This window comes from Gymnoscopelus microlampas (genome assembly GCF_963454915.1).
Source record: "Gymnoscopelus microlampas genome assembly, chromosome: 9".
Taxonomy (NCBI): domain Eukaryota; kingdom Metazoa; phylum Chordata; class Actinopteri; order Myctophiformes; family Myctophidae; genus Gymnoscopelus; species Gymnoscopelus microlampas.
The window spans coordinates 6940139-6964894 of record NC_139946.1 but is presented as its reverse complement, the minus strand read 5'-3'; the positions used below and the strand labels follow the sequence as shown (position 1 = coordinate 6964894).

Sequence of the window (24756 nt, the reverse complement as noted above, 5' to 3'; positions counted from 1 at the left end):
CAGCTGTTGTCCAAGTCGAACCAACGCAATCCACCGTGTTCACTCCACTGCTTCGCAGCTGGCTTGTGAGTTTAGGATTCACATTCTCTAAAATGAGTTTAATGACGTCCTCCTCACTGATCTGAGGCTGCCAACGTTGGCACAGAGACCTGTACATATAGGCAAAATGTCTAAGGCTTTCGTCTTCACCCTGTACTCGGGTTCGAACTCTCAGCTAATTCGTCCTCATAGTCCTCAGAGACCAACACGCCCAGGTGTTGGTCTCCTGGCCTACTATATCCCACTAGTCTCTGGCAGTGCCATGCAACACATTCCTGAGTGTCACAATGAGTTCCTCATTGAGTATGGCGTTTCAATTTCCAGTTCATGCTCACTCATTGCAGTTGAATGTCCATCCGGTTCATTGATCTGATTGATTTCACTTTTTGCAGGTGAATTTCCATCCGGTTCATTGATCTGATTTATTTCTCTTACTGCAGGTGAATTTCCATCCGGTTCATGTATTTGAGGCTGGTTAGCTTGAGTTGACATTGTTTGAGGGTGGTGGTGGTGGTGGTGATGATTTGTTTGAGGGTGGTGGGTTTGACACCAACACGGGTGCTGAGTTTCTATTTCATCAAAGTCCCACAAGTTTCCATCAAACTTTGCCATTTTGAAATTGCAAATGTTCCCTTTTTGATTGCGTTTGAATAAATAAAATTGTTATTTCCCACTGAGCTTGTTTGCACAGTTTTGCTTGTTTGTTCCTTTGTTTGTTGAAAATGATCCGGTTTTGCACTTGTGTGAACTCAGTTGTTTTTGCTTGAGATTGAGGTCCTTTTAAACATCTGGGGTGCCACTTTTTATTTAACGGTTTAGCTTTGATTTTACTGTTTGGGATGCCAGTTAGGCCAAAGCCTAACACGAATTTAGTCCAGTTTGGACAAAAAAAACACTTTTTTAAAAGCCAACCTTACACAGGATTTAAATGCACAATTAGTAGAAACAAATGAACCGTAAAACCTGAAACCAGGGATTGATTACCCACAAAAGAATACCTTCAACTCAATAAACAACAGAATGAATGAAATACACAGACACAAAAAACCTCAGTTTGACTTTGTATTGTAAAATAATCCCCAATCCAGTCCACAGTTTGTCCAATACCACGCAGTTTAGTGTCAGTTCACAGAGAGTCACTATTCACAACCCACTGTTCCTTCAAAACAGGTTATTCACAAATGTATTGAAACCTTGGTTAACCAAAATGAAATAAAGACAAAATAAAAATGCCCCACGACCTTTACCGTGGTGGCGAACGAATGAATGAGGCAACCAGCGGTATAACGTGTTTGTGTGAGAGAGGAGGGGGGGAGGGGTAGCTCCAGGAATCCACTCCACTTTTTCCGGTGTGCCTGTGTGTGTGTGCGGTTTGGATTGTGTAGTTACCTCGCCATGATGTAACTCCAAAGGTCACTGCAAATCAACAAAATGAAACATATATTACAAACATAAACAAACAGATATTACATAGATTACAAACAGAAGTGATACTCAGGCGTCCTCTTCTTTCGTGTGTCATCGTTAGACGTCCAGCTCAATGACGTCTCAGGTCCCACATCAAGAGAACGGCCTCCGATGGTGTTCTGTACAGGACACAGAGGTGATTATGTGATCGGCAGACTAAATAAGCATACTGTGCAGTCTCTCAGGCACAAACTGTGGGAGGAGTAGCGCGGCAAAATACAGTTTATCTAGAAAGAAAGAAGAAGAAGAATAAAGTTGGAAGATTACTATAGTCCATACTAATAAACACAGATCATTTGTGGTGCAGTTGATTAGTTTCAACATATCCGTCATAACCACAATTAGACAGCACGGCACTGTACCAAATCCCATTAAACAATAATCTCTCAAAAGAAAAATAACACAAACATCAACTTATGTAACCCACATGGTTGTGTAAATCTAAGCATAAGAAGACATCCCAAATCACCTGCACACAACAAAGTTAACTAATACAGGTCTAAGGAGTTAATAATCAATAGAGTCACACTTACAGACAATGCTTGCCTGGCACAACAACAGAAATGGCAGCAAGGGTTTTAAATGCTTTGGTTTTGGCTGAATAGACTGGGATCTAACTCTGTAGCAATGTTTGTGGATAAAAAAACATGTTTCCCTTCCTGCTTCCTGTCTACAGAGGAAGTTGTGTCATGGACTGTACCATTACACAGGGACACTAGGGGGTGCCAAACACTACAACAATATAAAGGGCTGTACCATTACACAGCAATAGTGTAGGGGTGACCAATAACACACCAAGGGATTACAATTGACTGATGGGCAGAACATGCAATCATACATGCAGTATTGCATACTCTCTGGGTTACGTACTGTAATTGTATAACAGACAAACCAGCTCTGACAGTGTGAAACGCTCCCTAATGTGATGAACCGACTCTGGTTCCTCAATGTTGGGTCGGGTTCCTCCGGTTCCAGATCCAACCCTAGTCTCCCCCAGGGAGGAACCCCAAATTTTGGGGGTCCTCCAGACGATTGTTGCAACATTATTTTCTCACTCAACAGTAAACAACCCAACATACAGTATAAGTGTACTATGCAGGGTATCTGCACATTTTCTAAAGATACAATTTAAGGACCTTTAAGACCTTTTTATACCTCTAAAATGAGAAATAAAAATGAACTAATAAGACCATTATTGCGTAAAAAGTAACCAACTATATACTATAATAACAAGTAAGACGCGCGAACGCTGGAAGCGAACGCAGCTCGAAAATATTGTGTATTTACGGACTCTGTGTGTGTGTGTGTGTGTGTGTGTGTTTTGACTGTAGCTGCACTCTGGCGCCCTCTGTCGGCCGCACCCAGGCAGTGCACTGCACACAGACAGACAGATACACACACACACAAGCCGAGCAGACTTTCATAGTAAGCTCCACTTGGGCGGCGCGCCTCCTTCCGCGTTCGCAAAAAAAACTGTCAAACATTGGCAAGGCAAAAATGTTGAAAATAATAGTTGAAAAAATCTACAAGCTCATAGATCGTCTATTTTCACAATATTTATCTGTGGAACCGAGTCAAAATAAACTTAATGCCTCAATTCCTAAATTTCCAAGTGCTTGTCAGGGTGAAGGTCCGCAGTTCAAATAGGATTAGTTTGGGGGGCTACGGCCTTAAAAGTTTGGGAACCCTTGATATAGACCAGTGGTGTTAATTCAGCAAAAGCTAAGGTATGTATGGCAGGCTCACGTGACAGCATTAATATCAAAGGCCACCAAACACTCATAGGTTAATAGTATGTCAAACAAAGGCTACATTGTAACATGCCAAAGTGCACAAATGGCTTGTGACAACATAAGCCTTTTCAAATGCAGCATCTCATCCCTCTACTACAAACATAAATACATCAATTTATATTCAGACGTATATTCTACAGCATGAGAATATACGTAGATCTACAAGCTCATAGTGCGGCACAGAGTGCCGTGCTCTGAGCGTGTAGATCTGCTATTTTTTTTTTTTAATCGTGAAAGATTTGTGTAAATCTTTGAATATATACATTTTTAAAGCAAACATTTTTAACTCAAATCTTTGCTTCTGGGGGATTCTACAAATGTCTTCTAAATCCTAACAAAAATCCTAAGAAAAAACTTGTGTTGCTATAATATCAGTGGTTTTCAAACTTTTTCATGTCAAAGACCCCCAAAATGATGTGTGTGGCCACGGACTCCCATGTCAAAATATGTTGATATAGATATATATATATATATATATATATATATATATATATATATATATATATATATATATATTTATTTATTTTCCTCCAAAGAAACAAAACACAACAGTATCACATGAACAGACCAGAACAGTTTCAAGAGAATAAGCCAGCAGTAACCTAAGCCTATAATGCCTTAAAAATGAGCATGTACATGGCACACAGACACACACAACAAGAAAGCAAAACAAATAAGAAAGACAAGTGCTGTCTTACCTTAAGATGAACTTAATGAAACAGGCATGATTAGTCAAACAGTGGTACAACTGTCTGCCACTGACTAGAAAAAAATCTTAACAATAATGCATTGCACCTGTGCTGACCTACTGAACCGGGGAATATACCATTTGTCAAGATTTGTAGTTATTTTACAGTAATTTAATAACATAATAATCAATGCTGTAGACATAGATCACGTTCATGATTTTATTTTATGAAGCACATGTCTTGTAACTATTCCATTTGGAAAATAGCAAGCAGCATATCCTTTTAATGCTCGCATGTATGATTGAAAATAATGCCATACCTTGCTATACCCAATTGACGCCCCTGATAGACCAGTAGTGGAAAAAGTACTCAAATGTTTTACTTAAGTAAAACAATCAATACTGCAACATAGAAATACGTAAGTAAAACCAGAATTCTAAATTTACTTGAGTAAAAGTAAAAAAGTATTGGCATAAAGTACCAAAGTATATGTACTTAAAGTACCAAAAGTAAAAGTACTCATGCAGAATGTCCCTTTTCAAGTTTTCAAATGCATACAAATCTTTTGAAAATAGTTATAGCCGATCTACAAGCTCATAATGCATCGCGATGCGACGCATTGTGAGCTTGTAGATCTGCTATTTTCAAAAGATTTTTATACATTTTGAAAACTTGAAATGGGACATTTCTGCAAAATGAGTACTTTTACTTTTGGTACTTTAAGTACATTTTGATGCCAATACTTCTGTACTTTTAACTCAAGTACATTTTGAATTCCAGACTTTTACTTGCTTTACTTTTACTTCTGCTGCTGGGGCCTTTCAGTAGGCCTGTCATGAGCCTCTAGCTGAGGTTGGCTTGGGGGTCCTCTGGCTACTGAGAACCAGGCATCAACATCTTTAATGAATCCATGATGAACTGATGATCATGAATTGATTACGATCCAAAGATCAACGTAAGAACTGGCAAGACAGTACAAAAACAAATAAAATACTCTGTTAGTTTCCCATACTTTGTGCAAGAACAACAGGTGGCTATCATAACACTAGCTCACTTAAGCTCCAAATGTAAATAATAGAACATTCAAACTGTACTGAAAGTGCTTTTTAACATGGCTTTGACGATCAGTCAGCATTACTGTAATTACTTTACAATGAATTAAGGCAGATGACTTCGACATCATCACTTATTCTAATGAACTTGTCTTTTTTCTTTTTTAGCAGTTGTTTTTAACTCATGAAACACTGTTTTTAACCTTTTTCAAGTGCTTATAATGACATGAAATAATGACGTGTTTTTTAACCATAATGTTTGAAATACAGTCATATCAAATACCTTCCTTTGCAATGTACAATTCAAACCTTTCATTTTCAACACACTTTACAGAAAGAGTAGCAAACTCAACTCTGGTTTAGTTTGTTCTTATTATCCATAGCACCACATTCCTTTGTTGCAGAAATACATTTCTTTCATTCAAAGTCCTTCAATATACCTTATGCTGAACAAGAGGTAAACAAATCAAGCAATGCATTTTTAGCAATAGTCCTGTTCCTTGTATCACTACAAAACACCTGCTTAGCTGCTAAAGTAGCTAACAAAAGTTTGTAGCAACTCACCAATGTTATCAGAAAGGAACTCTTAGCCCTCTGGCAAGACTGAGATGATGGGCAAGGTGTGTGTGCTGTCTTGTGTGGCTTCCATATGTATTTAGATTAGTATTCATTTGTTTGGGCTCTGTGACTCTGTCACTCTCAGTCATCTCTCCTGCAGTGCAGGTTGCCAGGTTGGTTCTGTGGGAATAGGGATTCACAGCAGAGAATGTGGCAGAGACAGAGAACGGGCGGGGCAAGTAGTAGAGGGGTGTCATGTGATTGGGGGAATTCATCTGTCAGTCTTCATATCCTTGGCTGGCTATGCGCTTGTAGATATGCTATTTTTGTCGTGAAAATATGTGCAAATCATTGAATATATATTTATATATTTGTAAGCGAACATTTGTAACTCAAATCTTTGCTTCTGAGGGAGTCTACAAATTGTTTTAAAAAATGATGCTATATCAGTGGTTCTCAAACTTTTTCATGTCAAGGACCCCCAAAGTAATCTCTCAAGAACAGATTCCGACCTGCGGTGGAATCTGTCGGAGCGGTTCGTCCTAACCAGTGCGCATTGGATACAAGTGGGCGTGCCTTCAGATCAGGAAGTGGGCCGCGCTTTACCCAATCAAATGTAGTGGGCGGGATTCACGTGTCCATCCACCATGATCCACCCTCCCCCCCTCGAAACTAGCCGAAACTAATTTAACAATAGCGTCCTCGGAGCGGACAAAACCACGGAAAGATATTCACATTTTAAATTACTCTTACATCATAGAAACAAGTGGGCTTATAACCAAAACCATCCATGTTCTCTGGGAGAAGTGGTGTTAGTGTTCCGTGTAGAAATATTGTTAGTGGGAATGAAAACATGGTCGCACCAACCGGAAGTGATGCGCTATAGGCAGACATGAAACCGGTGTTTCCCTGCGCTCTAGTCTAACATTATACTCCTGCCAGACTCCACAGAATATCAGAAAAGCAGAGGTCGCTGTTTTTCATTTTCTGTGGGGTCTGGCTACGCGAGACTACCCCCAAAGTGATATGTATTTGAACACGGACGTAGGGGAGACCATGTTGTTCCAGGGACCCCCGCCTAGATGCAAAGATTTGAGTTACAAATGTTCGCTTTAAAAGAATATACATATTCAATACATATATATATTTTTAATAGCAGTTCTACACGCTCATTGAGCTCAGTTCGGGGCTCTCCCCCAGGCTGGCAGAGGGAGAGTAGTGCCCAGGATTACAGCTTAGCCAATTGGCACTGGGTGAAAATGGGTTACAAAAATTGTGGGATAAAAAGAGAAAAGAAAGTGTATTTGAAACAAAACATTAAACAGATCACTAATAAGCTTAGGCCTACACACCTAATTAACAACTCAGTGATGTTTGTCATTTTTTTGTAATACTTTTCAATCTGTATTTCATGAACCGATAACAAACCAAGTGAACCGTCCACCATAAACTCAACACAATATTAGTCTGGCCGTTTCGGGCAAAAATCGTACACTTTACGATAAAAGCATGACATTTGGCACACCGTTAGGGCATGCCATAAGGAACATTTTTGGCTATAGGGCCATCGCAGATTTGTCCTGTGGTAACCATGGCAGCCATTTTCCAAAATGGCCGCCACCTGCTGTCATTTTACCAATAACTCAGGTGCTAGACCACCTAGGATCTTGATTCTGGACTCGCCCCGGGTATATCTGGCGGCCTCGGTCGGCGAAAAACTTAGGGGCGAGTGTTTTAGCCTGTGCAGCGTTTCTCCTCTCGAGTCTCGACAGACACACACACACACACACACACACACACACACACGCACTCGGCCCGCCCCCTGATGACAGGCTCCACTGCTTCGCTGCGCACAGCCAGTTAATTGATAAAATCAAGATTTTAAACGCATATTTGAAAACTGGAGCCTATCAATCAAAATGCGGGACAGGGTCTCAATTTGCGGGACGCTTGAAAAGTCACTGAAATGCGGGACTGTCCCGCACAAAACGGGACATATGGTCACCCTAGTTGTGAACTTGTGATAAAATAAAACATTTAATTTGTCTCCCATTTGTGCATTAATTGCTTCAGAAATGGATCTCATCTTCAATGTTGGATACAATAAATGAGCACAAATACCTGAATATTTGATTATCTTGCATCTATTATGAATTATAATAAATGCAAGTTAATCAATAGTTAATCAGAATCAGAATGAGGTTTATTGTTAACCACTGATAAACAGCTAAAACTATTTATCTGCACGTTTTAAACCCAATTGTGTCTGTGAAATATCCAGCTCCCAGACACTTCTAGTGGCCTTGTACCTCAAGAAAGTATTGAAATAAATTAATGTCCATCTCAAGCAGCTGTCAACTCTCAGGCAGGGATCCACAAGTTACAATAATATAGAGCATTACAACATAAAACATCTAGTATTAATTATGCAACAAACCATATCTCATACATCCTATTCATGATGTGAAATGGAAGTTTATTCCACTCAACACCAAAATATTGATATTCTGTTTCTCCCCCAACCAGACCATTGTGGTGTGGTGCTATTATAGTGGACAGGGCGGCCGTAGTTGAATGGTTAGTGCTAGGATTCCGGAGGTCTCAGGTGCGATTCCAGCTCTCAGCGATGTGTTGAAGTGTCCCTGAACTAACCCCTGCCCCCACCCGCCTCCGTGCTCCTCTGTGGGCAGCACTCAGCTGGCTCAGCACTCAGCTGGGTGAAGCTGAACTCTGAAGTTCCCCCGTGGGAAGCGATAGGTATAAAACATATTAGACACAATTCATCCAGTGTTATGCTCATGTATATATGTTGTAAAACATTTTGGGTCCATTTTTACTTACTCATCAAATCAGCTAAATTCTAGTTTGTCATGAGTCAGTGAGTGAGTTAGTAAGTAAGTAATTAATTAATTCATTAATTGATTGGACCCGTGTGTTCCCATGGGGGGATTTCACTTTCACGTATGAAAAAGGTAGTGCACGCACATCCGTGGCCCAGGTGCAAGACAAACAAAGTATCATAAAAAAAGAATAGAGTCTGCACACTGGTGAAGTTGCAAAAAGCACCACTTGGTATTGTATTGCTCGTCAACGTTTTGGCCTGTTCAGGCCTTCATCAGGGATTTCACTTTCACCCAGCTGATTGCTTGGTACCACTGTACTATTTGCAAACAGTTAATAGAGTTTTCATCAATCAAAAACATATCCAAACGATGGCCTCTGTTTTGCTGAAGCATGGACACACCTAAAAGGAGAAGAAGGAGCAGTTAACCCCAGAGGTCAAATGGTCCCTTTACACACACCACTGCAGACTACAGTATGTGTCCTGCAAACACACACACACACAAGCCATTAATCTATATCCATATCTATATCTATATATATGTCAATAAAACATCAACTGATGCACTTGGACACATCATCAGTGTTGCTTCCTGTCACTGGCTGTTTCGGGTCTTGCGACACCCTCCTCCAGGTGACCTGACCGAGGCTGATCAGACTATTTCTGAGTTTCATTGCGCACTTTTAAGCTGGTTGATTTGTTGTTTCAGAGAGAGAGAGAGAGAGACAGAGAGAGAGAGAGAGACTTAAGGAGATATAAGGAGAAATAAGGAGAAATAGATAATGAATTATTTAATGTCAACAATCAATAGCGTCCTGTCTCGGTCTCGCAAATATCACGGGAGCCGCGCTTTTTCATGAGACGTCAAAACAAGCTCAAAACGCATCGCATTGCTTGTAGATCGGCTATTTTTCACTACTTCTAATTGTTGTTGTCTTTGTATGGAATGTTTTTTTTTATTAAATCCTTTTGACAAATGTTAGATATTTTTTATTTATAAAATAGTCATATTTATGCATTCTTATATATTATAATAAAACATGATTATTATTTTTTTTATATATATTTTTTTTTTATTGAGGCGTGACCCCCAAGAAATGGGTCCTGGCCCACTGTTTGGGAACCACTGTTCTAGAAGGGTTATAAGGCACAGTGACATCAACATATGATGTGACCTCTGACCTTTTTTGGATATTACTCCTTCAGATTTTATGAAAATTTCACGCAAATCAGTACACATGATCTCTATACTCAAGTGATTAAGACAAATCTGTTAGATTTCTCATAATCTATCCTGATTGGCTAAGATTGACATTTAAAGTTTGCAGGAGTGGCCCGTTTTGAACAAAATGCCGCAAATCATGAACGCAGCGTCCGATTACGGTGAAACTTTGCATGCATATTCGCACTATGTTGAGGAACAAATGCCACCCTTTCAACATTGCCCTATCATAGCGCCACCAGGAGGCCGAATTTTGCGAAACAACTTTTTAAATATTAGTTCTACAAATATTGTCCAAACATCACGCAAATCGGTACATATTCTCTCTTTAGTCAAGTCATCAAGACGGATCTGTCTGATTTTTCACATTCCAGCCTGATTGGCGAATTCCGAACATTTGCTGGCCCACACTAACCTACAGTACCTGACCTGGCGAAGACCTGTGCTCCAAGGAGCACTTTTTCTAGTTTTACGCTGTGTCATGAAACAGAATCTCATCATAAAACCTTAGTGGGAGTAGTGCCAAAATTGCTCATTTTATTTGATACATTGCAGTCAGAATTCAAAAAACATTCCTCATGAACTACACAAAAACGCCAAGGCTCTTTACATGATGCAGGAAAGTGAACAAACAACGCAAAAGGAAAAAAAAACAGAGGCTAAGAGTTGAGTTGGCATAGCAACGCCACCCCTCGTCTGATCCAGTGCTCCGCTGGCATGTCAGAGTTGAGCGTCATGGCAATGACATAGTTGGTGGAGTGGCCGGTGGTGGACAAGGTGCCTCGCCGCTCGCTGGTCTTATAGACAGGCGCCACGTAGCTCATCCTCTGGGGGACGTCCTGTCGTTTCAAAGGCTTCAGCCACATCTGGAAGAGAGAGGACGCAGCAGGCTGTTACACTGGAGGTGTTGTGGCGAGAACAAATGTCATGGTATGACACAACATTTTAGCTTAAATAAATGGGTTGTGGTGCCAAATGAAAGATCATATCTCTGCTGTGTCAGGCAGAAACCAGCTATGTCCAAAATATTTACTTCACAGGAAAAAAACGAACAAACATGTTTTTAGAACAACACAATACTGCTTCATCAAAGTTGGTATGGTGACTTTATACATTGTCAGATACTTGAATGTGTCCTTATGTTATCATAATTTTACCCAAATACAGCTCAAGTGGAGTTAGGAGTTTTTTTTAACCATTAACGTGGAGATCGGATTTTTTCCGTCTGACTTCGTCATTCTAATCAATGATGGAAAAAACAGCTATCTGAAAATTGGAGTTAGGTGGTTTGACCGACAGTTTGAGGATCCAATGGAGTTAAGAGGTTTAGTCAGAAGCGCTTTTTAAATACTTTTCATTGGTTAAATATTTGTGAAACCCACACACAAGACGTAAAGGGTGTTATAGCTGGTTTCTGCCCAACAGCGACGATATGAGACTTCCTATTTGATTATAAATTAGTAGTAAACATGTCAAATGCTGTTTTTTTCCTTTATTAAATTGTTCGAAAATGTCATTTTAATTTTAGTTGTGAATTAAATATTGCTTGGATAAAATTAAGGAAAAACGGGTAACACTGTTTATTACAGGGACAGAGCTCTCAGCTCTGTACCTGTTTTGATATTGGCAGTATTCTGTCACTTCTTCTTCTTCTTCTGCCACTTTTCGCAGTTCTGGCTGAACCGTGCTGTCGCTTTTTACGAAACTCGGCCATATGGTCATGAAAAACGATCAAAAAATAATTCTCACAATCTTTCGTCCAAAGGTGGCGCTATAGCACTCAATTGAAAATGCCAACTTTGAACAGGTACAACTCATGCCCTGTTTGACCTACAGCCAAACTTGGATACACATATGCGTCTCCTCATGCTGAACAACTTTCACACTCTGACTTTTGACCTCTGACCTTTAGATCTCCCACCATTTTGAATTATATGAAAAACAGTCATTGGCTCCTAACTTCTGCATTTTTTCACTTATGGAAATTCCGCCGCCTAGAAGTTGTCGGCAGAGGTCCAAAGTTCAAGTGTTAAACGTTTCGTGCAGATTGCTCCAAAATCCTAGGATTCCATAGATTTTAACTATTGCAGTTTTATGAAAATTATTCATCTGCGCCTAAAACATACATGCAGACTCAAATTTCTTTGAAACTTTGCAGAAATGTACAGGGTCATTCCAAATATCACTGAAACCAATCTTACTCCAATTGGCCAAAGGGGGGCGCTATAGCAATTTTTTGAAAATGCAGACTTTAAACAGGCATAAGTCATGCCTCGTTTGGCCGAAAGTCGTGAAACTTGCTTAAACATGTGCCTTGACTCATGAGGAACACACGTATCGATTTGACCATTAAGCTCCGCCCTTAGATTTTCCGCAATTTTGAAAAATACTTGTTTTTGCCAGTTCTGGCTTAACTGTGCATATGCTTTTTACGAAACTCGGCCATATGGTAGATGCTCATGAAAAACTACCAAGAAATAATTCTCACACTCATTCGTCAAAGGGTGGCGCTATAGCACTCAATTGAAAGTGCCAACTTTGAACAGGTACAACTCATGCCCTGTTTGACCTACAACCATGAAACTTCGATACACACATGCGTCTCTTCATGCCCGACAACTTTTGTGGTCTGACTTTTGACCTCTGACCTTTAGATCGCCCACCATTTTGAATTATATGAAAAACAGCCATTGGCTCCTAACTTCTGCATTTTTTCACTTATGGAAAATCCGCTCCCATCATTATGTCGGCAGAGGTCCAAAGTTCAAGTGTTAAACGTTTCGTGCAGATTGCTCCAAAATCCCAGGATTCCATAGATTTTAACTATTGCAGTTTTATGAAAATTATTCATCTGCCCCTAACACATACATGCAAGACTCACATTTCTTTGAAACGTTGCAGTAATGTAGAGTCATTCCAAATATCACTGAAACCAATCTCACTCCAATTGGCCAAAGGGGGGCACTATAGCAATTTTTTGAAAATGCAAACTAAACAGGCAAAAGTCATGCCTCGTTTGGCCGAAAGTCGTGAAACTTGCTTACACTTGTGCCTTGACTCATGAGGAACACATCTATCGCTTTGACCAGTAAGCTCCGCCCTTAGATTGTCCGCAATTTTGAGCAGTTTGAAAAACACTTAAACCCAGGATTTTTCAGCTATTTGCGTGAAACTGTATCATCTGTGTGATCTCCTTTTTCACAGTTCCTTGTCTGTTGGTCCAATGGCGTCTCCCTTAAATGAGTGCCTCACAATCTCAAGGTCGTCAGTTCAAGCCTCACTTGCAGACTTCATTTAAGTTGAATTGCAAACAACATGACTGTATCAATGAATACATGTGCAAATGGTAAAGATAACCTGAAATGCATATTTGAGAGTACGTTTTTCAACGTATGACATACTTCATTCTGAAAATAGCCGATCTACAATCCCCTCTCTCTCTCTCTCTCTCCACCCCCCCCCCCATGTCTGGCCCTGTTTTATCTATACAGCTATATTATTGTGTTTATATTTCATATTTGAATTAACTTTTGAAAATGCTCCAATGCACAGCATGGTAGGAATTCCATACACAGGAGAATAACAATTCAAGACAAGCAACAATTAGAGATGCACCGATACAGGTTTTTTCAATTCCGATCCGATCCGATATATCAATTAGGATACTTTTCGATATCCGATATATATGCCGATATCTAGGGTTGTCCGATATTGGCTTTTTTACCGATAACCGATATACCGATAGTCAAACTCTTAATTACCGATACCGATATCAACCGATACCGATATATGCGGGGATTATTGTTTCAAAAACCGATAACGATATTTTCCGATATCGATTTTTATGCTAATATCGGCCGATAATATCGGGAGGCCGATGATATCGAACATCCCTACCGATATCCGAGCAAAACTTTAAATACAGAAAAAATGCATTACCTTTCAATTAAAGACATTTATTACTGCATATTTTAAAGTACAATAACAGTAGAAAAAAAAAGTTAAACAAATACACTATCATCTATCACCAAAATAAAATACCTACAAATAATAAATTAAAACAATGTGCATACTTAGCTGCTTCTTAAAATTGTATTAAACACAAAATAAAAAAAATACTGTAGGTCTGTTGTAATGCATCAGCAACCACTGTAAACAAGGCAACCACATCTCATCGTGGCTTTTTAAAGTTAAACAAGTGCCTGGCAGTGCAAATATTTAATTGGCAAATGCAAAAAAAGTGGCTACTCCTCATTTTTTTTAACAGAATATTTGAAAGTGCAATTAACAGTAAAGAAAAAAACAAATACACCATCAAAAGAATAAACCTACACATACTAAATTAAAACAATGTGCATAATTAGCTGCTTCTTAAAGTTGTATTAAACACAAAATAAAAAAATAATGTAAGTCTGTTGTAATGCAGCAGCAACAAGGCAACCACATCTCATCGTGGCTTTTTAAAGTTAAACAAGTGCCTGGCAGTGCAAATATTTAATTGGCAAATGCAAAAAAGTGGCTACTCCTTATTTTTTAACAGAATATCTTAAAGTGAAACAACAGTAAAAAAAACAAAAAACAAATACACCATAATCGAAAGAATATACCTACAAATAATAAATTAAAACACTGTGCATAGCTGCTTCTTAAAATTGTATTTAACAGAAAATAAATAAAATACTGTAGGTCTGTTTTAGCAGCAACCACTGTAGTGTAAACAAAAGAAACCACATCTTTCATTGTGGCTTTTTTAAAGTTATCAGGCAGGTATCATCTTAACTTAGGACATGGATTAACCCAATTAAGACAACACCAGAAGAATCTCACTTAAGAGAACTTTGTCAGGTTTTTCTTGAGGAAAATTATCATTTCTGCTCTCTCTGGTGTAAGGCGGTTTCTCTTTTCATCCACTATGTTGGATGTGGTGCTAAACAGTCTCTCACTTTCAACTGAGGTGGAGGGGGCACTGAGGAATTTTAATGCAATAGCAGCAACTGCAGGAAAGCTATCATGTTTTTTTTCCCAGAACTGGAAAGGGGACTCAGAGCGAGGAATTGTTGGCTCTTGTAAATACTTTTGCATTTGAACTAGACCAACATCAATCTTACTCCCTGTTCCAGGATCACCTTTCTCCTCCAGAATGTCATCATACAGAGTCATCAAACTGCTCTTGGGTCTGCTTGGACCAGCTGCTTCCATGCGAGGCACCTTCTCTGCTGGCTCTGTTGTTTCTGAAGCTAAATCTTCTTCAGTAGCTGCTGGCTCTGTTGTAGCTGAAACTGAAGCTGCTCCATCATTTAGTGTTGGCTCTATTTTCCTGATCTCTTGCATCAGGGCATCCCTGGCTTGCTGGGCTGTGACATCACCTGTGAAGAATCTGACACAAAAATAAAATAGGTTGAGCACAACTATACTATAGTGTAGCTAAGCAGTAAGCACCAGCCAGTCATGTGTGAATTAAATAAACATGTTAAAAATAAATCTGTAAATACAATTCCTTCTCTCTCTCTCTCTCTCTCACACACACACACACACACACACACACACACACACACACACACACACACACACACACACACACACACACACACACACACACACACACACACACACACACACACACACACACACACACACACACACACACACACACACACACACACACACTTTAGACTACAGTTCAACATGTTATCTAGTTTGTGCAGCATTTCACATTTAAAAACAGCCAACAACATTGTATTGATAAAAAATTGAATACATGCTGTCTTACCTATCTTTATAGCGTGGGTCCACTAAAGTGGCTATAGAGTAGAGGGGTTGACCTTCGGTGGTGCTAAAGCGTCTGTTCACAGCTTCCAGAAGCGTACGTTTCATTGTTTTTATGCCACTGTCAGCACTGGTCTCCCGACTGAGCAGCCGCTTCAGCACGGTGATGGCTGGGATCACATCGGCTGCAGTGGAGGTCGCTGAGCTGATGTTGTTAGTTGTCTCCTCGAAGGGTTCCAGTACTGTCACTGTTTTTTCCAACAATGACCACTCGTTGGCAGACAGTGTTGCTGGCAGGTTGTGGTCCGCTTGATATGCACAGAGGGCTCGTTTCTGTTCCAGAAGGCTTTTTATCATATATAGCGAGCTGTTCCACCTAGTCTGAACGTCTTGCTGGAGACGTTTTGTGTCCTGCTTTAGCTCTAATTGCGTCTTGAAAGCGGGACTGTGCAACTTGTGAATGTTTAAAATGAGTCACTATTCTCCTTGCATTGGCGAGGGCATCATTTACACTGCGCTGTGAGAGCAGACCCTCGTGAACAACTAGCTGCAGTGTGTGTGCCAAGCAGCCCAAACTATCAACAGGCACCTCATCCATCGCCTTTTTCATATTACTGGCATTGTCTCTCAAAACCACATGCACTTTAGACAGTGGGATCTTCCAGTTGTCCAGCATCTCCTTCATTGTGTTTTTAATTAACTCGCTGGTGTGTGAGCCCCTGCACTCTTTAACCTGCAGCACCGCGCTGTTAAACGCATAATTCTCCGCACTGACCCAATGTGCGGTGAGACTTATTAGCGACATTGGGCTAACGGACGAGGACCAGATGTCAGTAGTGAAACTCAGATGTTTAACATCTTTTAACACAGCTGCTAACCGCGACGACACTCTGTCGTATAGTTCTGGTAAAGCAGTCTCTGATATGTATTTTCTGGAGGGGATATTATATTTTGGCTCAAGGTGTTCGATCAGGCTGCGAAAGCCAACATTATCAACAACAGAGAGAGGCTGATCATCCAGCACAATGAAATTGAGCACCTTCTCTGTAATTCCTTTAGCCTTCGGGGCGTCTGCTGAAAGTTTGTCTTTCTTCTTGAAAGCATCAGTGATCTTCTGCTGCGGGCATTCTCGTTCTCGATTAGCTTTCTCCAGCTCCTCGTGTTCTTTCTTGTGTTTTTGTAGATGCCTGGCCAAATTGGTGGTATTATACGACTTAATACTTTTTCCACCCCTTGGAACATGAACGTCACATACTTTGCACTTTGCTGTGCTGCTTTTTGGCGTCTCAAGTGTGAAATAATTCCAAATTAAGGACATGTTTACTTTGTGCCGGCTCCACGCTCCACCAGACGAAAACACTTCCTGAGCGGGGCTACTCCGTGTCTGTAGGTAAATGGAAGCTCCGCACCAAAACTCATGGCCCCATTGTTTTTTCACGGACCAGTCGTTCTTGTATTTATTTTACTGGGGATAAGGTTATACATACGTTTAGGGTTAGGCATACATTACTGAGGTTAAGTTTAGGGATAAGGTTAGGTTTTTGCACCGTTTTACTGAGGTTACGTTTAGGGCGTTTAGGCATAGTTTGCTGGGGCTACTGTGTTTTGGGACGAGCGTTTTGGTATTCAGTCTACAGTCTTCACATGCTGTGAGGGCCGTCAGAAAAGACTGGAGAAGCGACGAAAAAAAGTTTGCTGGATCGTTTTATCTAATAGTAATTTGCTAAAACGTTTGGTTATGGTCTTACAATTGCGCGATTATATTATATATATTTATAAACCAGAGATTTTTTTTTAAACTTAAAAAAAAAAAAAAAAAATGTTTTAAACTTTTTTTTAAACTTTTTTTTATCGGAACGTGGATCGGTTATGTCATGTCCGATATCCGATACGTGAAATAAGTCATATCGGTAGCCGATACCGATACCGTATCGGTATCGGTGCAACTCTAGCAACAATGTGCAAATGACAATACGGAATATATGCAAGATGCATGCGTGACTATAGGGACTTCTACGATGTCTAATGCTTCATTTATTTTCGCGATGCGCTGCATGTAGATGAGGCTATTTCCGGCAAGTGACACCATTATAGAATGAAGTATAAATCAGACTTAAGGCTTCACATTGAAATGTGGCTGTATGTATTTAGACATCGTTGTTGTCGGACGGAAACATCTTATCTCCATATTTCAACTTTTTATTTTCTTTCGTGAATGAATGCTCTATTTCATCATAAAAGAGTGCCTCTTCTGGGGGTCCCCGGCAAAAAACATTGTCAGATGGGGGTCCGCGGCCAGATACAATAATCAATTTGGGGTTCCTTGACATGAAAAAGTGTGTGAGTGTGGAATCTGAGCGTTTCCCGGTGTATGTGTGCAGGAGCTCTCACCACAGGCATGGTGTCGTGCAGCACTTTAGGGTAGGACTCAACCAGATGTTTGGCCTCTCTGTCCCAACGAGCACCATCAAGGAAAAGCCCTCGAATGTACACACCTACAGCACACACACACACACACACACACACACACACACACACACACACACACACACACACACACACACACACACACACACACACACACACACACACACACACACACACACACTATGACACCTATAAAGAGACACTTACCATTGCAATTTGCCTTGAGTTGTCCCAATATCCCAATATACAATATTAACCACTTTGTTTTTTTGTTTTTTTTAATGTATAATACTAACCACTTTCAGCCTTGTATCCCTATTTCGGGCATGTCATTATAGATACAACATTTTTAAACTTAAAAAAAAAACATACATGGCTAACAGGCACCTGCCAGCCCATCCCAAGTGAGTATTTTCCATGGCCATGGAATCAATCATTTTTCAACATGGGACCTGTCACCTTCCAGCAGTGGTGGAAAAAGTACTCAAGTGTTTTACTTAAGTAAAAGTATCAATACTCAAGGGCGCCGATAACGTGGGTGCCCGGGGGCACAAGCACCCACTATGGGTGAGGAGCACCCACTGGCTGATTAAAAACAAAATCAGATCGCCTGGTTCAGATCGCCACTGAACAACCGAATTAACCGAAATAAAGTTACAAAACCCCCCCAAAAAAGTAAATTATCCGACCAAAACCCGCAAATTTTTTGGCGCCCGCGCGATGTGTGCCTTGTTGGGCACCCGCTAGAGCTTATAAATATCGGCGCCCCTGTCAATACTGCAATGCAGAAGTACTCCGTTAGAAGTAAAAGTCCGTAATTAAAAATGTACTTGAGTAAAAGTACAAAAGTATTGGTATGAAAATGTACTTAAAGTACCAAAAGTAAAAGTACTAAATGTTTTAAAATAGCAGATCTGCAAGCTCACAACGCGTCGCGATGCGACGCGTTGTGAGCTTGTAGATTGCCTATTTTCAAATAGCCTATGTATTAAATAGGGCTAAAGGGGTTAATGTGTGTTTTATAATTTTATAATATAATAATTATATCTGCAAAGTAACTTGTAACTAAAAGTTTTCAAATAATTGTAATGGAGTAAAAGTACAATATTTGCCTCTGAGATGTAGTGGAGTAGAAGTAAAAGTACTGGAAATTGGAAATACTCAAGTAAAGTAGAAATACCTCAAAATTGTACTCAAGTACAGTATTTAAGTAAATGTACTTAGTTACTTTCCACTACTGCCTTCCAGTCATTAAGCCTGTTTCTCTAACCCGAGCCTCCAACTCTAGTATATCCCGTCTCCTCCCTCCAAGCCCTGGTGTCTTCTTTACCGTCCTCTGGTGGCTGGTGGTACTCTGTGTCATCTAGCACGTGGAAGTCAAAGCCCAGCAGGTCGATGGGGATGGTGTGCTTCCTGGCGTAGTTCTGCTGGCTGCCTGTCAGGAAGGCTTGCGTGAAGAAGAACCCGGACATCCAGAAGACGGCCGGCATCCCCCCTTCGTACCATTCCTGATCACACAACACATGGGAGGGGGTAGGGCTGTCACGATCATGAAACTTTAGTTGCCCATTAATTGTCATAAAAAATATTGTTTTGGGCATTTAACATTGAAACTTATAAATGAATACAAAATAATTTCTATTTGCCTTTTAGGCTTTGTAAACAAAAATTGCACAGGGCAGATACTTATGACAAATAACTTGCATAGGTATACAAAGACTATTACTGAACTATAAAAGAAAATGACGAGAACCAATAGTCAAACTAAATAATGTACTATTACCAAAACAGGCTATACTTCAACGCATCGCAACTCAATGTGTTGTCACAATTTTACCATTTAAAAAACATTTAAAAACGGTTCCCCACACCTACGTCGCACCAACGATCTGACTGATATGACCATATATGGAGATCTCTGTATCTGTCAGTCCTTGTCCCATTTATGCCCATATACGGAGATCCCTGATGTCATCAGAATGTGGACAGATATATGGGCATGCCCCCTTTTGTGGCCATATATGGAGCTGACTGATTCGTTTGCGCCTGATGCCATGAGGACATTGAGGTTAGACTCCATATTTGGGCATAGCTGCATTGGGAACTCCTTATATGGTTATGGCTGAGTCATGGTGACATGCGTGTAACGTCAGAGATCCCCCATAGACCCGTCCTCCCTTAAGCCAATTTTAATATAGGATTGACTGACATGGAGGAAGTGATGCTGCTAGCAGGTTACCTCCAGGAACTTGAGCCGCTCCAGGAAGTCGTTGACGTAGCTGCCCAGGGGCTTGAGGCTGGGGTAGGACTTCTTCATCCACATGCCAGGGATACGACCCTGCAAGATGCTGTTCACCACTTCTTCTAACTCTGCAGACATCACAACCAAGCCCTGTCTCGCACGCACGCACGCACGCACGCACGCACGCACGCACACGCACACGCACGCACACGCACACACACACACAAATTACTTTTCAACAAAGTAAGCAAATGGGGCACACATACGTACAAAGTACGTACATCCACTGACACATTAACACATGTGAAGGCATATTTCTCTCCAAAAGCTCAATGTCATAGAAACACTCTCTGGTGGTAAGAAATTGATAGTCTGATAGTCTAATCTACCAAAATTGCCCCACATTTTCTAATGAAAATATTCAGGGTGTCCAGGCTGCACAAGGGTAAAGTTCCTGCCCCACGGCCACACTAGCGTACCTTGATTAGGCCTGTCACAATTATTACATAATCGTCTAATCGCAATTATTTGAGATAATTGCAACTATATCGCCATAATCATCAAAATAAAAAAAATGAGAAATTGCTGAACTATCACTTTGCAACGCGTCACAAAAAAAGTGACACGTTTTAAGCTTGTACATCAGTTATTTTGGCTATTGTTACATTTCTTTGCCCTTTGCCATTTTTGATTACAAAGCCTAAAAGGCAAACAGAAATTCAATTTTGATTCATATGTTCCAATGTTCGATGCCAAAAACACAATGAAATCGTTAATCGCAATTATTTGTATGACAATTAATCGTCTACTTATATTTTGAAATCGTGATTCGTGACAGCCCTAACCTTGATGGCCTTCTGAATGTTGACGCAGGACTCTCGGACGGTGCACAGCAGGTTGTTGAAGCGGCCCATCTCCTGCACCAGCACCGTGTTCATGCTCTGGTCATAGCTGGTGGGGAAACGCAGCATCGCCACCTCCAGGTCGAAGTCGGCGGGCAACTTGCTCAGGACGTCGGCCGCCACCTCGAACACCATGTCGTCCGCTGACCTGGTGTCAGAGCCAGATGAACGGGACTGGAGGACCAGAAAAAGGACAGAAAGAGAGAACATGATGGTTAAGGATGAATGGCAGGAATCGTGGTTCAGTTTATGTTGGGTTCTTAATCCCTTTCCTCCCCTGAGATAATACTAACAAAACAAAATCTGTTTTTGAATTGTCTGGACTATTTTAGAAGAGAAGGCTTAGTGTCACATTGCCTTTATCTGCCACTTAATATTTGGCGGTATATCGTTGCTTACATTTTGACATCTTCTGCTTACATCTTAAATCCTTACACTGGCTCCCTGTGTGTCAAAAAATTGATTTAAAAATACTACTGTTGGTCTAAAGCTTTAACCCTTTAAGACCAGGAACGCATCTGTGTGTCATTTTAAGATGTCTTTGGGCTATTCAAAAATAGCAGATCTACAAGCTTGTTGCGCGGAAGGCTTGTAGATCTGCTGTTTTTGTGCAAATCTTTGAATAGATATATATTTTTAAAGCAAATATTTCTAACGCAAATCTTTGCTTCTGGGGGTCCCTGGAACAAAATATTTTGAGATGGGGGTCCTCGGCCAAATACATATAATTCTGGGGGTCCTTGACATGAAAAAGTTTGAGAACCACTGATTATAGCAAAGTTTAAAAAAGAAAAACCTGTTAGGATTTAGAAGACATTTGTAGAATCCCCAGAAGCAAAGATTTGCGTTAAAAATGTTTGCTTTAAATATATATATATATTAAAAGATTTGCACAAATGTTCACAATTTTTCAAAAATAGCAGATCTACAAGCTCATAGCGCAGCACTCGGTGCCGCGCTATGAGCTTGTAGATCTGCTATTTTTGAATAGCCCAAAGAAATCTAAAAATGACAGATGCGTTCACGGTTTGAATGGCTTAAATGGTTTAGGGCCAAAATACATTTCTGATCTTGTTACGATATCATGAACCATCCAGACCTCTCAGGTCATCTGGGAAAGGTCTGCTTTATGTCCCTAAAACCATAAATAAACGTGGGGAAACAGCATTTCGTTTTTATGCACCACATATCTGGAACAAACACCCAAAAAACTGCAGGTCTGCTGCCACTCTTATTTCTTTTAAAACACACAACTAAAGACTTTTCTGTTTGCCGTTGCCGTTGAGTTCTTTTTCTTTTTCCTCTTTTCTTTTCTCTTCTGCACTGTAGCTGTATCTGTTCATTTTTACTTTTATTTTATGGATCCTAATGTCATTTTATAAGTGTGTTTCCTTGCTTGATGCTCTAAGCACATTGTCATGAAGTACCTTGTTGTTGAAATGTGCCATACAAATAATGCCTTTCCTTGCCTTACATACATTGCCTTGCATTTCATGTTCTTTTTCATGTGTGTGTGGCAGTGTTGATTTTGTCGACTAAAACTAGAGAAAAACTAAAACATTTCAGATGACTAGAATATGACTAAAACGAAATGGAATTTGATTCAAAAGACTATGACTAAAACTAAATCAAAATGTGCTGTCAAAATCAACACTGCTGTTTACCTGTGTGAGTAGGATGCTGTTGAACAGCAGCTGTGTCTCTGCTTGGTCCTTGGTGATGTCGGCGTTGGCATTCATGCCGAAAATCTCAGGAGATGGGCTATGTGGCAACGACTTGGTGTATTCAATATAGGTGTTGTACTGCAGGAGAGAACAGAAGTGAACCCAGAGGGGTGGTTAGCGGTGGAGAATAGGGGAGGGCGAGGGGAAATGTCTATTTTAACACTGGAACATATTCAGAATAATAAGGCTAATTGAAAAACAAGGTTAATCTTTAGATTGATGACATTTATAACGATGGCTATGTAAATGTGAGTTCATGAATAAATAGCGTTAGGGGACACTTTATTGTAACATTACAGGTTTACAGGTGTAAGGAAGTGGGTGAAATGATATATTTTCGTGCACGTGTAAGTGTAACAGGGTTGTTAGGGGTTACATAAGGAGAAAAGCACAGGATAGAAACAGGACATATAACTATTTATATATACATATTACATAAAAGAGGTTAGAACATAAGCAAAAGTCAAGAATACTTACATCCCCCTCAGGAGGCGAGTAATAGATCCCACTGGGGTCAAACTTGTAGTCGGGGTCCTGGAGTATTTTGGGGGTGTAGAAGATGGAGAGGATGGTGTGCAGTGTCCGTCTGTCCCAGTCGTCCGTCACACGCCCTCCGTAGTTGCACTCCCCCGTCATGTAGCTGAGGGCATCAAAGGGCACTTCCTGTCGGGGGGAGGAAGTTATAGACTCATCGTTACACCCATGACATTCACAGAGAACTAACATCACAGGTATTACAGGTGTAAATTCTTTGTCATACAAGCTCCAGCATTGCAGATTCAGGAAATGTGGGTAAGACCGACCAGATTATGTCAGCAAGGCAGTGTAAAATATATACATAAGCTGCATGATATAAACATAAGGTGCGTGGTTAAAATAGCCGCGGGATGAACTGGTGGACATTGCCGATTGGTTACGGGAGGGACACATTAAAATAATACCGTTTAAGGGTTTTTCTGTGTATGCGTGCGTGTATGTGCGCGCGTGTGTGTGTGTGTGTGTGTGTGTGTGTGTGTGTGTGTGTGTGTATCATTTTCCCAACAAGAAAATTGTTCTGATCTCAATGGGGAAAGGGGTAATTTTTATATCATATATATCATATATCACACAAGTATATCAGCAAGGCTGTGATTCCATCATAGGAAGATAGAATTGATTAAAAAAGATTTCCCTGCAAAGATAAAGTAAATCAAATGTGTGTGCAGGTGTGCGACGGCGTGTGCATGCATGTGTGTGCGTGTGTCAATTGAGTAAACATCACAAAAAAATGTATTAGTAGCCTGGAAGTTTTATTCAACTGTGCGTCACTCCCAACAATACCTGGTACTGTTCCAGAAACATGCGAAGCTGCTGGACGGAGATACGCAGGTCAGTCTCATTGAACTCATAGGGGATGTTCCAGCCCAGAGGACCAAACTTCTTCCTCTCCTGGGTCAGAGCGTGAAAGAAACACAGGCCGTATAGCAGCTTCTTGAACACTGCCTGAGGAGTGGACGCAGGCACACACGCACGCACGCATACACACACACAGACACACACGCAAGCACGCACAGTGAATAACAACATGCATGTAAGCACTTATAAACACATACATTTCATGCAGGAATGAGTACAAAATAATTGTACCCGTATGTACTTGTACACAAGACATAACAATACAGACACCTTGAATTATAGAGCCCTGTGTTGGGATTGGGGAACCAATGCAAATGTTGCGGGAGCGGGTGGTTTTAAAATAGGGAGATTTGGGGATGATACAGGCCTAGATGGCACTTACATTTTGCCTGTGGGCGGGAGTGACATCGTTGTCCAAAACTGTTACTTTTCAGGATAAAAATTCAAAAGTAGGAAAAGTAGCAGATCTACAAGCTCAAAACTTTGCGCTTGTAGATCTGCTACTTTTGATGCTTTTGTGTGACGCTGTAGTATGATCAAGTAGACTAGGGCATTCTTTTACGGGGGAAAAAATGGAGATAAGAGGTTTCTGCCCGACAGCGACGAAAGTTACTGGGGCGGTCAGAAATGAAGCCAAT

General features: G+C 40.5%; 1 protein-coding gene across 1 annotated transcript in view; it reads right to left on the bottom strand.

Annotated features, from left to right (window-relative positions):
- Positions 1-10321: 10321 nt before the first annotated feature.
- The window catches only part of dnah7 (dynein, axonemal, heavy chain 7), a gene marked incomplete at its 3' end in the record, with an annotated part of 72609 nt that continues 58174 nt past the window's right edge, over positions 10322-24756 (bottom strand). The window contains exons 57-64 of the mRNA XM_084067228.1: positions 24044-24205; positions 23201-23386; positions 22664-22801; positions 20943-21173; positions 20095-20247; positions 19186-19363; positions 17820-17923; positions 10322-10528 (exon numbers count right to left, since the gene is read on the bottom strand). Coding sequence (XP_083923354.1) covers positions 10322-10528; positions 17820-17923; positions 19186-19363; positions 20095-20247; positions 20943-21173; positions 22664-22801; positions 23201-23386; positions 24044-24205 — 1359 coding nt within the window. The remainder of the gene's footprint in view (positions 10529-17819; positions 17924-19185; positions 19364-20094; positions 20248-20942; positions 21174-22663; positions 22802-23200; positions 23387-24043; positions 24206-24756) is intronic.